Here is a 14,112-nt window from a genome sequence, read left to right as displayed (position 1 = left end):
AACTGCTTTAGACGAGATATGTGTTTGAGATGAGGAACATTTTGATTACCCTGATCCAATCACTGCATATGGTGTACATGCACTGGTGTGCCACACTGTGCTCTATAAATATGTACAATTATACTCATTAAAATTTTAAAGTGTGAATTAAAATGTAGACCTTTTGAAACTACATTTGAATAAAAAGTGAATTTTTAATGAAATAACTAACAAAATGTTAATTTCTTCTGCTATCTTCTAAACATAAAAAAACACAATATATCTTTTCTATTTTTTATAATTAGCTAAAAAGTTAGAGTTCAAGTAAAGTAATCAAAAATAATTATCAGATATGCATAGGAAGCTGGGAACCTGGGCTGTTTAATCTTAAAAATAACATTTGCTGGGTAAAACACGCACTTGTGAATCAGGCTTTACAGCAAATACACCCCTGTAAAAATGAAAACACAGGGAAGCTAACAAGGTTGTCAGGCCAAGTGACTGACCCCAATTCCAGCCACTCCTCACCTCTGTACTGCACCACCTTCGCAAGGCTCCTGCTTGTGGTGGGAAGGAAAAGGCCGTAGCGCAGAAAACGAGTATGGTCAGATAGCAGTGTACATGATTGCTTCCAGTCAGCATTAAAATTTATAATCATTCTCTTTCGGAAAGAAAGAGGAAACAAGAAGATAAGGAGATAGCTCAGTGGTCTAAGCCTCTGCCTGGCAAGTGCAAGGACATGGGTTCGATCCCTGGTACCACATGCCGTGTGGGTCCCGCACCAAGCCAGTCACCGCAATTGGGCATGGTGGTGCACACCTGTGATCCCAGCGCTAGGGAGGCTGAGACAGGAGGATCCCTAGGAGTTTGAGCTGCATAGCAAGACTCTGAACCAAATAAATTAATTAATTAATTATAAGAAAGAAAGGAGGCAGGCAAATTTCACCCAGGTTTAAAACAATCCTAGTTTAAAGAAAAAGAACCCTTGGATCTATCTTTTCAAAGTGATTGACAGTGTGAAACTCTGAATGGCGAAGTCACAGTAGGTGGGGTCAGTAGGGTGTGGAAGAGAATTCAGGCTTCGCACCAAGCATAAGAAAGCAAACCAAGTCCCATGGTCATGCTGTCCAAGCAAGGCCTGGGAGTCCCGCAGTGGAGGCTGACCTCTCCTACAGGCAGTGGAGACACTGTTGGCCGTTGGCCATTGCTGGAAGACACAATTAGGTATCAGAGATGCCTTCAAGGTGCAGCTGGTTGGAGGCATAAGCTGGAGTCATCAAGAGAAACGGATGCCATTCAGGACTTAGCTCACCAAATTGCAGCCCTGGAGTCATTTCAACAGGAAACAGAGACCAAAACCACTGCTAGCACAGCAGTAGCTCTGATCGCCTTCTGATTTAGGGCCCTTCGTGTGGACGCCAGCACCGTGCAGCTCAGCACGGCTCGGCAGTGCCAGGCAGCCTGATATCATTTCCCGTGTGACTGGGGATTTGACAGTTGTGCTATACAAGCGATTAATGGGGCCAGAAATCCCGTGCTGATGCCTCATCTGGAGGGGTGAAGGAGCACTCTTCTCTGTCCTCGGAAGTGTCATTAACTGAGGCTCCTGGGATCAGCTGACAATAAGCAGATTAACAGGAGTAAACTCAGAGCATTGTATTATGTGCACAACAATGAAAGAGTGGACTCAAGCCAGTGAGACTTAGAGGCCGATGATGGGTGACAATTATGGTAAATATTTGAATTGAAAACTTTTATTATAGGAAAAATACAAATTGCCATTAATGCCTTTCAAATTCTCCTCCATTTAGAACACACTTATCCTATCATCCACATCATTTTCTGAAGTAGTCCCACAAGTCCTCTTTCGTGTTTGTCTTTAAGAGATGTGCTCAGAAATATAGTATTGGTGGTGGTGGTGCTGCTACCAAGTGTCACTGGACAGAAAGGCAGGCTCAGAAAAACATTGAAGTGTCCTCCTTCACCTTATTCACTGGAGCTAGCATCATGGGACTGACTCCTGGATCTTCGCTGGACTTTTCATAACCATGAAAAGTCCAATGTTTTGAATCAGTTCAGGACATAGAAGCAGCCACAGCAGTGAAACTAAAAGCATTCACCAGAGAGAACTTCCAGAACTGCTTCAGAAAGTCACAAGAACAACAGCATACGTACATTTGAAGTGAGGAGGTCTTTTGAAAGGGATTCATGGAAATCTGACCTTTACTGTAGTAAGTTTTTTAAACTTAATCATTCATTGTATTTTTCCATCATACCTCGTATGTACCTTTTTTTGAAATGAAAAGAGGTACAGAGGATGCAGGCAATTTCAGAGGAAGGGTAAATTGTTGTAGGGGAGAGGAACAAAGTAGAACAGACAATAGTTTGCAACGAAGTCTGAGCTCTGTTCTTCCTTCCTCCGAGTTAATCTTCCTTGTTTGATCAGATTATAAGATGAGGCTTTGGAATGATTGATTCCTTCTGGAAGAATTTGCCTCAGTCTGATAAAGGGCCTGCAGAGAGTGGCTTTGCACACTTCCCAAGAGATGAAGGGGCCAGAGTTGGGGGGGAGGTGTCAGTGATACCTTAATGCTGGGTTTGTTGCTTCTCTTCAAAGTTCTCTGTGTCAAAACACCATTCAGCACTCTGGGGTGTCTTTCTCTGAGCCCCAAACAGTGCACTGAAGTTACCCTTTCAAATGTGCTTATAAAGTATTCTAAATATAGCCCTATACTTTAAAGTATATGTACTCTGTACATGCACTTGTTGTACTTTATCTGCTATGCTACATTCCAAATGTGTTAGCCTGCTTTGCTTCTTAGTTAAAAGCCTTCTGATTGACACAATCAATTGGAGTCCAGAACAGCAGAGTATAGAATCATAAAAACGTCCAAAGCTTTGTTTGATCTCAAAATATGTACATTTGCTCATATTTAAAGTTTACTATCCTGAGAATCCAGCTCTGTGGCATGATACTTTTTTAGTATGTTTTCTAATTATGAGAATTTTGTGTGGGGAGGTGTCCTCATGCTAGAATTATAGATCATATATCTTGCAATGTCATACTCTTTATAAATCATGCAAATGTCCCATTTCAGTTACTTTAAAGCAAGAAAGAATTTAGAGCAGCTAGTAAAACAATATAAATAATCATATTTAGATTTTTAAACTTTATACATACAATTATAATTCTCTTACCTTTAGCTGATTTGGCTGTAGCTTCCTTAATCAATTCCTTTTTTTTTTTTCCTTTTGTTTTGTACCCAGGATCAAACTCATGACCTTGTGCTTGCCAGGCAGGCCCTTATTCCTCTGAGCTATCTCCCTGGCCCCCCAATTCATTCTTTTCACAGTGAAGAACTTAATTAACCCAGCCAATTATAAAACAAGACATTTTTCCTCACCTTGGAGGTAGAAATGTATAATACTTTTTCTTCCTATTCCAAAAGTCACAACTGACATTTGTATTTTTTATTATAATTTTATTGTATTTTGAAGAGTAACAACAAAAGCAAGAGCAAAGATCAGAAACAAAGACAGTTGTATTTTTTTTAAAAGAATCACTTTTTTAGGTGAATAGAACATATTCACTTAATCAAAACTTTATATAACTTGGAGCTTTCAGAAATGAAGGCCCAAAGACCAGGGAAAACTGCCCATGTGTATGTTTGCATTTAGTGAAGAATGGGGAGTCATATGGAAATGCAGTTAGACCAAAGGGTCTGACTAAATGATCACAGAGTGAAAGCAGGTAGCTCTTGTCCTGTGTACCATACCTTCATCTCAGGTGTGGGTCAAACCCTCATGGGGAAGTGCCTTCAGATCTACTCTCAAACAAGAGAGGTGAGAGAATTTTTTTTTACAGCCAACTGCTACACTGAACAGCAGGGAAGGTAGCAATAGCATTTCCATGTTCTGTGGCTTGGTTTAGAGGGGAAGGGTTCTAGTTTCTATGACCTGACTTAGAGACAAGAGATTCTGTTGTATGTCCCTTACCTTGAGAAGAATAGGGAACAGGATAAAGGAGGGCAAGAGGTCAGAGAAACACTTTGTCCTGAGAGAGCTTCTGTGGCCTTCCAGCCACCTGAGTTCAAGGTGCTTAATATACCAAAGCACCCAACACAGTTCAACACATGGTAACCAACACTGGCTTTGTAAGAGCCACAGTGGGGAGGAGCATCCAGTAATCAATGAGGTTACACAAGTTCCAGAAGGAAATAGGGCACTGAGCAAGGTTGTCAGTAAGTTAGATTATGAGTCGGCATGAGAATAAAGGTGGAAAGAAAAATTCATAAAGTGGTGGCTTCTTGGATAATCTTGGTGCCCAAGAGAATTTTCCCAGAGTCCCCTGCCAAAGCACCTGAGCTTCAGTTTCCTCAATTTAAAATGACTTAAAAAGTAATGCTGGGTGTGGTATTGCATGCCTGTAATCCCAGCACTCAAGAGGCTGAGGCAGGAGGATCCCTGTGATTCCAAGCCCAGTCTGAATGAAAAGACCTTGTAATAAATAAATAATAGCTGCTACCTCAAAAGATTGCAGAAATGACACTGGGCTTGGTGGTGTGCACCTGTAATCTCAGGAGAATTTCTACGAGTCTGATCTATGTAGTGAAACCCTGTAGATGCTGTACTAAATACATTTTTAAAAAAAGATTGCAGAAGTTATTTGGTGATAAAAAGCTGATGTTTATAATATTAAGTGACCATAAAAAATTAAGTCACTATATTTATGTTAGTAATATTACCTGAAGAGTTAGGAATCAATATAACTGGAATTTCTTTTTTCTTTATTTAGAATCACTTTCTAGCTTATGATACGTGTCTTGAGGTTATAAAGTAAACATCTCTTTGATTTTACCTTACACGATATGAAAGTAAAATAACTTTTTGTAAAAAATGTATTTGGTCCAGGGTCTCACTATACAGCTCAGACTCCTAGTGATCCTCCTGTTTTCAGCCTCCCCAGCACCGGGATTACAGGCGTGCACCACCACACCTGAGGGTCACTGGCTCAGTGGGACCCGGGGACAGGGTCGGCATGCCATGCAGGACCAGGGGTCAAACCCTGGTCCCTGCGCTTGCCAAAGCAGGTGCTTAGCCTGCTGAGATATCTCACCAGCCCTAAAACAACTTTTAAATGATTAGTTTCTAGGTAACTAAGATAGTAGCAAGATGTCTTTACTGCTTAATCTCAAATAGCTTTGACATCGTAGGGGTGACAACAAATACTCAAAAGAAGACAAAGATTATAAAAATATGCCTTTGCATTATTTCATCTTGCATTCCCCTTTTGTTATAAGTAACTGAGTAGGTGGAATCAGTGTATGTCTACAATCTTTTCCACTGTGACTTACTAATTCCTTGTTTTCATCAGAGACACGGTCCTTGGAAAACCTCTTTTTCCTCCAAATTCTGAAAAGTTGGGATTAATAGACAACTGTACTGAAAGGATCATCCTAGTTTGAAGAATGGTGATGATTTAGGTTATGCTTGGCTAGATGCCATGTTATTTTGAACTGCCCACCATTAGTGTAGCTTCACGATGTTCTCTGTAATCCAGCACTTTCTTTGCTTGCATTTTCTGCCTCTTTCACATCACTGTTGGTGGCACAATAGAGAACCCTAAAGAGCTGTGCAGGAAAATAATCTGAACATAAACTCGAGCTATTGGAAGCAACTAGATTTGCAGCCCTCCCCCACGTCATATTCCAAAGCACCCACACTTGTCTGGTCTCTCTTTCTTTTTCCTTTCTCTTAAAAGTGGGAAAATATATTCAATGTGTAAAAATAAGCTATTGTATCTCAGAAGAGACACGGGATGCTAATTGAGGGTTGTTTCAATGAACACGTCACGTTGTATTGTCTACAGGGAGTTGGCTGCTGGCTGCTTTTTTGATAAAAATTCCAGGAAAACATTCCAGAAGGCCCAGCAAATCTGGGAGGGATCCGAGTAGGGATTCTATTTATCAACTAAGTACAGAAGCTTCTCAGAGTATTGTTAAAATTCGGAGTACAGGGCTGTGAGCTCTGGCCTGACAGATGATTTTTTTGAGGCTCCTTTCTGGTTTTTTGTTTGTTTGTTTGTTTGTTTTGTTTTTGTTTTTGTGCTTCATTTTTTGTTTTGTACCTGGCATCAAATCTTGTGCTTGTCAGGTGGGTGCCTGCCCCTGGAGGCTCCTTTCTGAAGAGGCACTGTTGTTCAGGTCTGCTGGGGAACAAAGGCACATATGTCAGGCTGTCTTTGGTCAATTATTTTTTCAAGTTTTTTTATCACTCTTCTTGGACTTATCTGGGAAATATGGGTTTTAAGATACACAATAGCTTGGGTCTTGCAGCAAAATAAGTGATGCTTCACTGAAAGAAACCAGACAAATTGGTTAGTATGATTACCCATAACAGGGCAATTTTAGCTATTTAGCAGTTGGTAGCAGTAACGGGAAATACAACGCTCGATTTTTAAAATGCTTCTTTCCTTAAGGTTAGCAGTAAATCAGGCAGACAGAGCATTTGTATGGTTGCCTAGAGCCTTTAGGTGGGATATAAGTAAAACTGAAGCAGTTCACTTCATTATGAGAAAGATCAAAAAATGGGAGATGTGTGTTTTTATCATAATGGATCAAAGAAATTGATTCTACTAGGTGAGATGACATTCTGAATGGCTTCAAATATACAGTGCTTGGAATTAACTATAAATCCCCATTGATACATTTCCTGCTGCCTCTTTCTTTAGTTCTGTAAGTTTGTGATTATTTTGTTATGTTTTTGAACCTATAAATAGGTTATCTATAGTTTTAAGGGTGGTCACATGTCTTTGATATAGATGTGAAAAACCAAGTGTCCAACATCCCAAAGACCTCTGCTAGAAGGCTACAAGTAAAAAAAAAAAATCTTTATAAGTGTGTGTGTGTGTGTGTGTGTGTGTGTGTGTGTTTAGGAGAAAAGGACAAGTGATATTTAAACATTTCTAAAATTACCATTACTTCCCTGGGCACTCAAATTAAAACATCAGCTTTCATCCTATACATTCTTAATCATTAAAATATGTGATGAAATAATAATTATTATTATTCTGTAATTATCCAAAACAATGTAATAACAGGTCTATACACTTGAATCTCATGTCATAGTTGTATTTTAATAATGGTGTCTGAATCTAATAATAAAATTATATTTAGTGCATAAAGATTCAACCACTTTGGATTAGCAATCTATTACCCAATAGTTTTAAAATATAGCAATAAAAATCATAATATGTTTTAAGTGTTGACTATATACATGGCATGTCCTAAATACTTTCCATGTATTCAGTCATGAGCAAAATGAAGCCAGGGATGTTAGATGTCTTGTTCATGGATTCACAGCTAGTCATGGTTGAACCAAAACTTGGACCCGTGTTTTCTGAGCCCAAAGTCGTCTCTTTAACTGCCGTGCTCTGTTGTATTGCTTACAGTACGATTATTAGCATTTATGTGACAGCCCTTGAGGTGAGCATATTATAAAAATATTTGTGAAATATGATTTTGTTGTATGTTTATTTCAGTGGGTCCCAGAACTGGAAAAAGTATTGGCCATAGAAAACAGAATACTATAGATGCATTAATCATTATATCTGCCTTACCTGCAAGAGAAACTTTGTTCTAGGCACCTCATGCACCACAGATACTTCTCTAGGCATGTTGGTTTGATGAAGCAGTTTGATCTAGGTAGCTTGCCTCAGTTGCTGTCAGTAGACAGCCTTTCATTTCTCTTCATCACATGATAAACTCTAATATTTAGATTAATTTCTTAATTTCCTTGTAAGTAGTTCTTAATTTCTTGGCAGAGTTTTGGGAAATTTTGCCTATTTATTATTAATAATAGTGTACAATTGGTAGTGATGGAGTTGGACAGGCACATGGAAAAATCAATACTTTTTCAAATACATTATTGAGGCATAATTTAAATACCATGTAATCCACCATTCAAATGTACAGTTCAATAGATGTAGTACATGTATGGAAGTTATAAACATTGAAATTGATTTTTAAGTAATGAAACAAAAAATCTTTCCAAACACTTCAATGATAAGTGCTTCAAGGCTAACGAAAGTTACTAGTATTTGCTACGTTGTTTTGTTTTGTTTTGTTTTGTTTCCTCCTTTAGAAATGCGTGCTGTACTGGCCAGAAAAGAGGGGCATATATGGGAAAGTTGAAGTCCTTGTCATTGGTGTAAATGAGTGTGATAACTACACTGTTCGGAACCTTGTCTTAAAGGTAAGATTACGTCACTAGAGTTATCCACAAAGCAGACGAGGTTGGAAGATCACATTTCCACTCTAAAATTATTTATTCTACTAAAAATAACAGATTCAACTTTAATTAATTCATGAGAAAGTACAATCATTCCCCCGCGCATTTCTTCATTTTTACTACTAGTAATATGTGGAATAATTAAATTAATGTAAGTAGACATGACTGAAGTTCATTCTGTGGGACATTGAGTTCTTCTAATTTGCATTAATAAAATATCTCAGATTTAACCTTTCAAACTCCTTTAACTAAAGGCTCATGCTGGAGACTGTACTGGGACTCTTTTAAATGTCATTTTGATCTAAGCAGATTTAAGGAAGGCCTGGAAGCTACGAAAGGGAAAATCTGCGCTGGTGGGTGGCAGTGGGCGGCAAGACAATCCCGAAGTGTTGATGAGTGCTTCAAAAACTTGGAGGCGCAGTCATTTATAGGGATTTTCCTCAGGCCAGCTTATGTCATAGAGAAATTATCTCATTTAATTCATTCCTCAACAGATGCTGAGGAATGTTCCTCTAGTTTTATTTTTGCTCATCAAGAATCATCACCCTGAAAATGTCAATCCTAGCTGTAGCCTCGGTGCCAAGACAGACTCATCTCAAAGAAGAAAGTGGGGGCCCAGCTGCACTGAAGGGTTTTACTTGAAAGTCGGCCTAGGCCGGCGCTTTCCATCACCTCTTTGTGACACAGGCCTGGGCCTACTGGGCTCACCCTCTCCACCACAGCACTGGGTCTTAAGATCTGGTGAGCCTGGACTGTCACACGAAGTGCTCCCAACCTAAGGATCCCAGGCAGCTCCTTAACTGCTTGGATTACTTTCTGAATTAAGTACTGGAATTTGGGGTACACGTAGAAGTATTAATATTACTGGGGCTAATATGTTTATGAAACATGTCGGTTCACATGTTTATAAGAAACGGTGAAGAAAGTTCATAGAGTATAAAACAGAATGCAGTATCTCCTGTTTTCTAGCTATATTTTTACCAACCATTTTATTATTGCGACAAATTTTAAACATATGTCTAATTTGGCCTATGGTATGTATATCATGCATGATCTATGTCTGAGTTCATAGATCTCCACTTCCTAGATGCAAGACTTCCAAACTTGGAGGTCTGCGTACTCACAGTAAGGTTTTCTCCCAGTGAAAGAGTATTCTTTAGAAGTCTTCTAGATTTTTCCATCTAGAAAAAAGTTGCCAGGAAGATGGGAGCCCTGGAAGGCATTCAGTATTGTGTTTTGGGTGAGTCTGCGTTCCAAAAATGAATAAGGCGCTTGGCGGCGGTTTCTATTTAAGCAAGGAAGTCACACCCAGCATGTGAAGCATTACTGGTATACCTCATGGCCGGACCACAAGACTCCAGACAGTGCGCAGCCCCTTCTGCAGCTCATGTTGGACGTGGAGGAAGACAGGCTCGCCTCCGAGCGCCGAGGACCCGTGGTTGTGCACTGCAGGTAAGCACAAGCGGACCTCCCTGCCAAGGTGACTGTGCAAGAGCTGTAAAGTCCCAGAGCAGGTGTGAGGAGGATTTTGCTTCCTGGATGCACTGTAGTTGGCAATAAATATTTCTTGAAATTAGCTAACTTCTTAACATTTGAGTCTTCATCAAGATGGTGCCCTACAGAAATGAATTAACCTTTTTTAGAACACCGTTAGTGAACAATTATGCAGTGGACAAAACACAAGTTTTAAATGAATGTAGTCCTCTAACTTGAGACCTGTATTGATTCCTGTCCTCTCTCAATCTCATATTCCTTGGTTTCTTAAATTATCAGTGGCACTAGACACTTTTTAGGGTTGTCTTGGTAACACTGATTATAAATAGAAAACAAGGTGCTGCTACCATGCCACCAGCTATAAAGCCAGAAAAACAGTATCAGCCAATGTCCAGTTAAAGCTCACTTCTCATAAGCTCCCATAACTAATACATTGTTCTTTTATTTTCCTTTCAATATCACCAAACTAAAGTATTTCAAGTGACTTACCAACCACAGACCCTCCCTACTTCCCCAAAATAAATTATACTGTTTTGTTTAATCCCAGAAAACCCTTAAGAGAGGATTACTACCTTTAATACATAAAATATATTCTTTTAAATCATAATTTTAGCCTTCTTTTTTGTAACATTATGGGTTAGTTAGAAGTTATTGTGTGTGTACTTATTCCAAGTGGCATTATGCTATTCTTAGCATTAGGCCTTACTCTAAATTCAGCTTGAGGAAAAACAACCTGGCTGTATTTTCGGGCTGACAGTGTCACCACCCCAAAGCATGAGGCATTCAGGATATCTAAACTGAACTAGCCACTTCCCCTGAAAACCCAGGTCCCCTTCTGGTTGCTATTTCTAAGAATGAGGCCTTCTTTTTCCAGTTGCTCAGCATCCCATGCTTACAGTTATCTTTGGCCCTTCTTTCAGCTGCAGCTCAGAATCTAATCAGCCCCCAGAATGATTTTCCCTTCAAAGCCTCTCCTGTGATCACTGCTTCCTGTCCAGTCACCCCAGTTCAGGCCCTATGACCTCACCCGTGTAGTTGAGAAGTAGTTGGCTAATTGCACGCACACGGCCTCCCTCCCCTGCCTGCCCCGCACATCGCTCTGCCCTGCCCTGGTCACGTCTCTGGCAGTCAGTCCCAAAACTGCTCTTCATCTCTCGGAGTCCTTGCTCAAAGCTGGTGATGGCTTCGTATTTCCTAAAACAAAATTCCTTGACTTGAATCTGCGGTTACAGTAGATGAATCAGCGAGATCTTTGAAATGATTTAAGCAAATCTCAGACCATAAGCCTATGTGGATGTTTTCTGGAGAGGAAGTTCATCGTTTTCATCAAATTCTGAAAGAAAAAAAAAAAAAAAATACTGAGACTGCCTTCTCTGTAAGCTTGTAGAGTACATTTCCAATTTTATTTCCCAAACTTCCACTAACATAATGTTCTCTTCCAGCCAATTTAGTATACTTATTGCCACGAATAATATATTATGTTCTGCCTCAGTTCTTGTTCTACCTGGAATATACAAGAAGTTATAAAAATATACAAAGAAAGTTAAAATTTTAATATGTATTGTGGGGCTGGGGAGATAGCTCAGTAGAATAAGTGCTTGCCTGGCAAACACCGGGTCCTGTGTTCAATCTCCGGTACCGCAAAAAAATAAATAAATAAAATATATTGTGATTAAAAAAAAACAAAACATGTTGCTATTAATCCCCCTAAAATATGCCCTCTCACTTAAAAAACACTTACTCTGGGACTGAGGAGATACCTCAGTGGTCTGAGCATCTGCCTGGCAAATGCAAGGACCTGAGTTCAATCCCTGGTACCACATGCTGTGCCGGCCACCAAATCTGGGCATGGAAGCTGACACAAGAAGATCACTACGAGCTTGAACTGCACAGCAGGACCCTGTACCAAACAAACAAACAAATGATTTTTTAAAAAACTTACACTCTCTTTCTTGCCACTTTCCTAAGTAGTTCCAGAAGTCCTTTCATGAGTATCTTTACAAAAATGAGACCAGAAACAAACAAACAAACAAACAACAACAACAAAAAAAGGCAGTAAATGCTGCTGCTAAGTGCTGTCCCACAGAAAGATGTCATAAAAACATTGCAGGGAGACCGCGTCCATCTTACTTACCAAATCTGGTAACATGGGACTTCCGACTCTGCCCAGAGCCAAAATGATCCTGAAAAGAAAGCATCTGGAATCTCCTCAGGACACAGAGCGAGCGGGTCACAGCAGCACAGCGAAGGACACAGAATGTGACTTCCCGAACTGCTTCAGAAAGTGGCAAGGAGTACCGAGTGCACCCAGAGTAAGGGGCAGTGTTTTGAGAGGTCTTGATTGCAGTGCATATTTTACGCTTATAAATTTTGTTCATTTAAAGGTACATGTTGTTTTCAATTATACCTGATTGCTTTCCCTCCAGAATAGCCAAACATCTGCCATTCATAGCACACAGTTCAAATCCTGCCTTCTCAGTGAGACGCTTTATAGGGGCTTCAGCTAAAAAGCTCCATTCCTTCTGCATCCCTCTGTACTCACACTCAATAGGAAATAAATGTCAAATATGAGAAATGAATATTATTCAAATGCCAAGAGGGGAGAGATTAATCCCAACCATGGGAATTGAATAAAGCCTCTAAATTGGAATAATACTGAACAAGTTTTAATAAAGATTTTAAAAGGTGATTTGGAGGGCATTTCTGATTGAGAAAATTTTAACACAGACAGGAAAGTTAGAAAATGAGACTTTTTTTGCAGTGATTCACACAAATGAGATTAATAACGCATATAGTGGGAAGAAGACAGTAAAAACCACCTCACTTTACAAATTAATTAGAGTCAGATTTTTGCAAGGTCATGCATACCGTGGTAAAGAGGTTGGACAGTATGCTATTCCTAAAGGGAGCAAGCTACATGTTTGTAGTAGAGAATTTTATTACTCAGTTTTCATCACTAGGACTAAAATAGGTGACATCAAAGAGGGAAGGTTCATCCCAGCTGGTTCTGTTGTTTTCAAACCTGTGATAGGACAGAAATGTGGTGAGAAGGTAGGGTGCAGGAAAGCTTCTTATCTAGGGGCAGCCAGGAAGCAGAGAAAGAGGAAAAATCAGAGAGGAAAGGGAGGGAGCAGGAACAAGACACACCCATCATAGCCATGCTCTGTGACCTCTGTCCTCCAAGTGGATGTCACCTCTGAAGGGCCCATCAGCTGAGGATTCACCACCAGTCAACATGCCCCACGCCCTCCCAACCCAATCAGCTCTTGCTGGTGTTTCCTAATCTAACGAAGTCAACAATCAAGATCCACCATCACAGGAGAGACAGAAAGAAGTCCTTATTTTAGAAGGATGAACCTAGCAGTTGTGTATATCATGACTTAGCCCAGAAAAAGCCTTGAGACTTGGAAACTATAATCAGATTATTGCTAATCATGAAATTTAAAAAAAAAAAAAAACTCTACAGAAAGAAAAACATGGATTCTAAAAGCTCAGTGGAGGTACAAAAGGAAACAAAAAATTGGTAACAGATTGGATGTGGGAGGTGAGAGAGGGGGAGAAGTTGGAGACGACTCTCAAGATTTCTAGGCTCAGAAGTTTGTGGCTGACTGGTAACACCATTGAGGGGAAAGATCATTAATTCCATATTGCATACACCGAATTTAGGTACACTGAGCAAATACAAAGTAGTAACAGTAAGAATTCCACTTAAGAGAAATTTAGTATAGATTTGAGAAAAAAAAATGCATAAACACAAAGTGGTTGAAATTGGTAGAGGGAAGGGCAGGTTCTTGGGTCAATTTTAGGGATGTATCGTCTAAGGCAGACCAATCTGTAAGTCCTCCAAAGCAGACTGTTGGTAGTCAATTACCACCTCTTTTTTTTTTTTTTTTTTTTTTTTTTTGGTGGAACCAGGGATTGAACTCAGGCCCTTGCGCTTGCCAGGGACCACCTCTTGATAAATGGCTTGAAAATATGCACCTGCGGGTGCATCCTCTCTCCTAAATTGAACCAAATGTCTGAGCATTCACTGTATATCTCCACAGCAGCAGCCCCCGGGCACTGCCACCACCAAATCAGTCCTTAGTGCAGAATTTGCTTTCGGCCAGGGATGCCACCCACTCCCCCTGTCCTCCTGGATTCCTGCTTTCTACTTTCCTCACTCTTAAGCTGCAGCTGTCCTACAGATTCACACTTCTGATATAGCTAGACGTCCCCTCTCCTCTCCACTGTCTATACTACACTTAAATCCAGGCCCTAATCAGCCTTTGGGGGATAGCTGCAATACTTTTTCAGTCTTTTGATCCCTGGTACCTCAAAATAAATAAATACTTTTTCAGTCTTCTCCCT

At 40.0% G+C, this 14,112-nt stretch overlaps 1 protein-coding gene across 4 annotated transcripts in view; it reads left to right on the top strand.

Moving 5' to 3' along the window:
- Ptprr (protein tyrosine phosphatase, receptor type R) overlaps nt 1-14,112 on the top strand; it is a 299,949-nt gene that overhangs the window by 265,257 nt on the left and 20,580 nt on the right. For all 4 annotated transcript variants that reach the window (XM_004632168.2, XM_023716324.1, XM_023716323.1 and 1 more), the window contains 2 exons: nt 8,122-8,232; nt 9,563-9,720. In XM_004632168.2, coding sequence (XP_004632225.1) covers nt 8,122-8,232; nt 9,563-9,720 — 269 coding nt within the window. The remainder of the gene's footprint in view (nt 1-8,121; nt 8,233-9,562; nt 9,721-14,112) is intronic.

The sequence above is a fragment of the Octodon degus genome, unplaced genomic scaffold (assembly GCF_000260255.1).
Source record: "Octodon degus isolate 3935 unplaced genomic scaffold, OctDeg1.0 scaffold00047, whole genome shotgun sequence".
Taxonomy (NCBI): Eukaryota; Metazoa; Chordata; class Mammalia; order Rodentia; family Octodontidae; genus Octodon; species Octodon degus.
The sequence above is the reverse complement of the archived record's forward strand: the minus strand, read 5'-3'. Positions and strand labels throughout refer to the sequence as shown.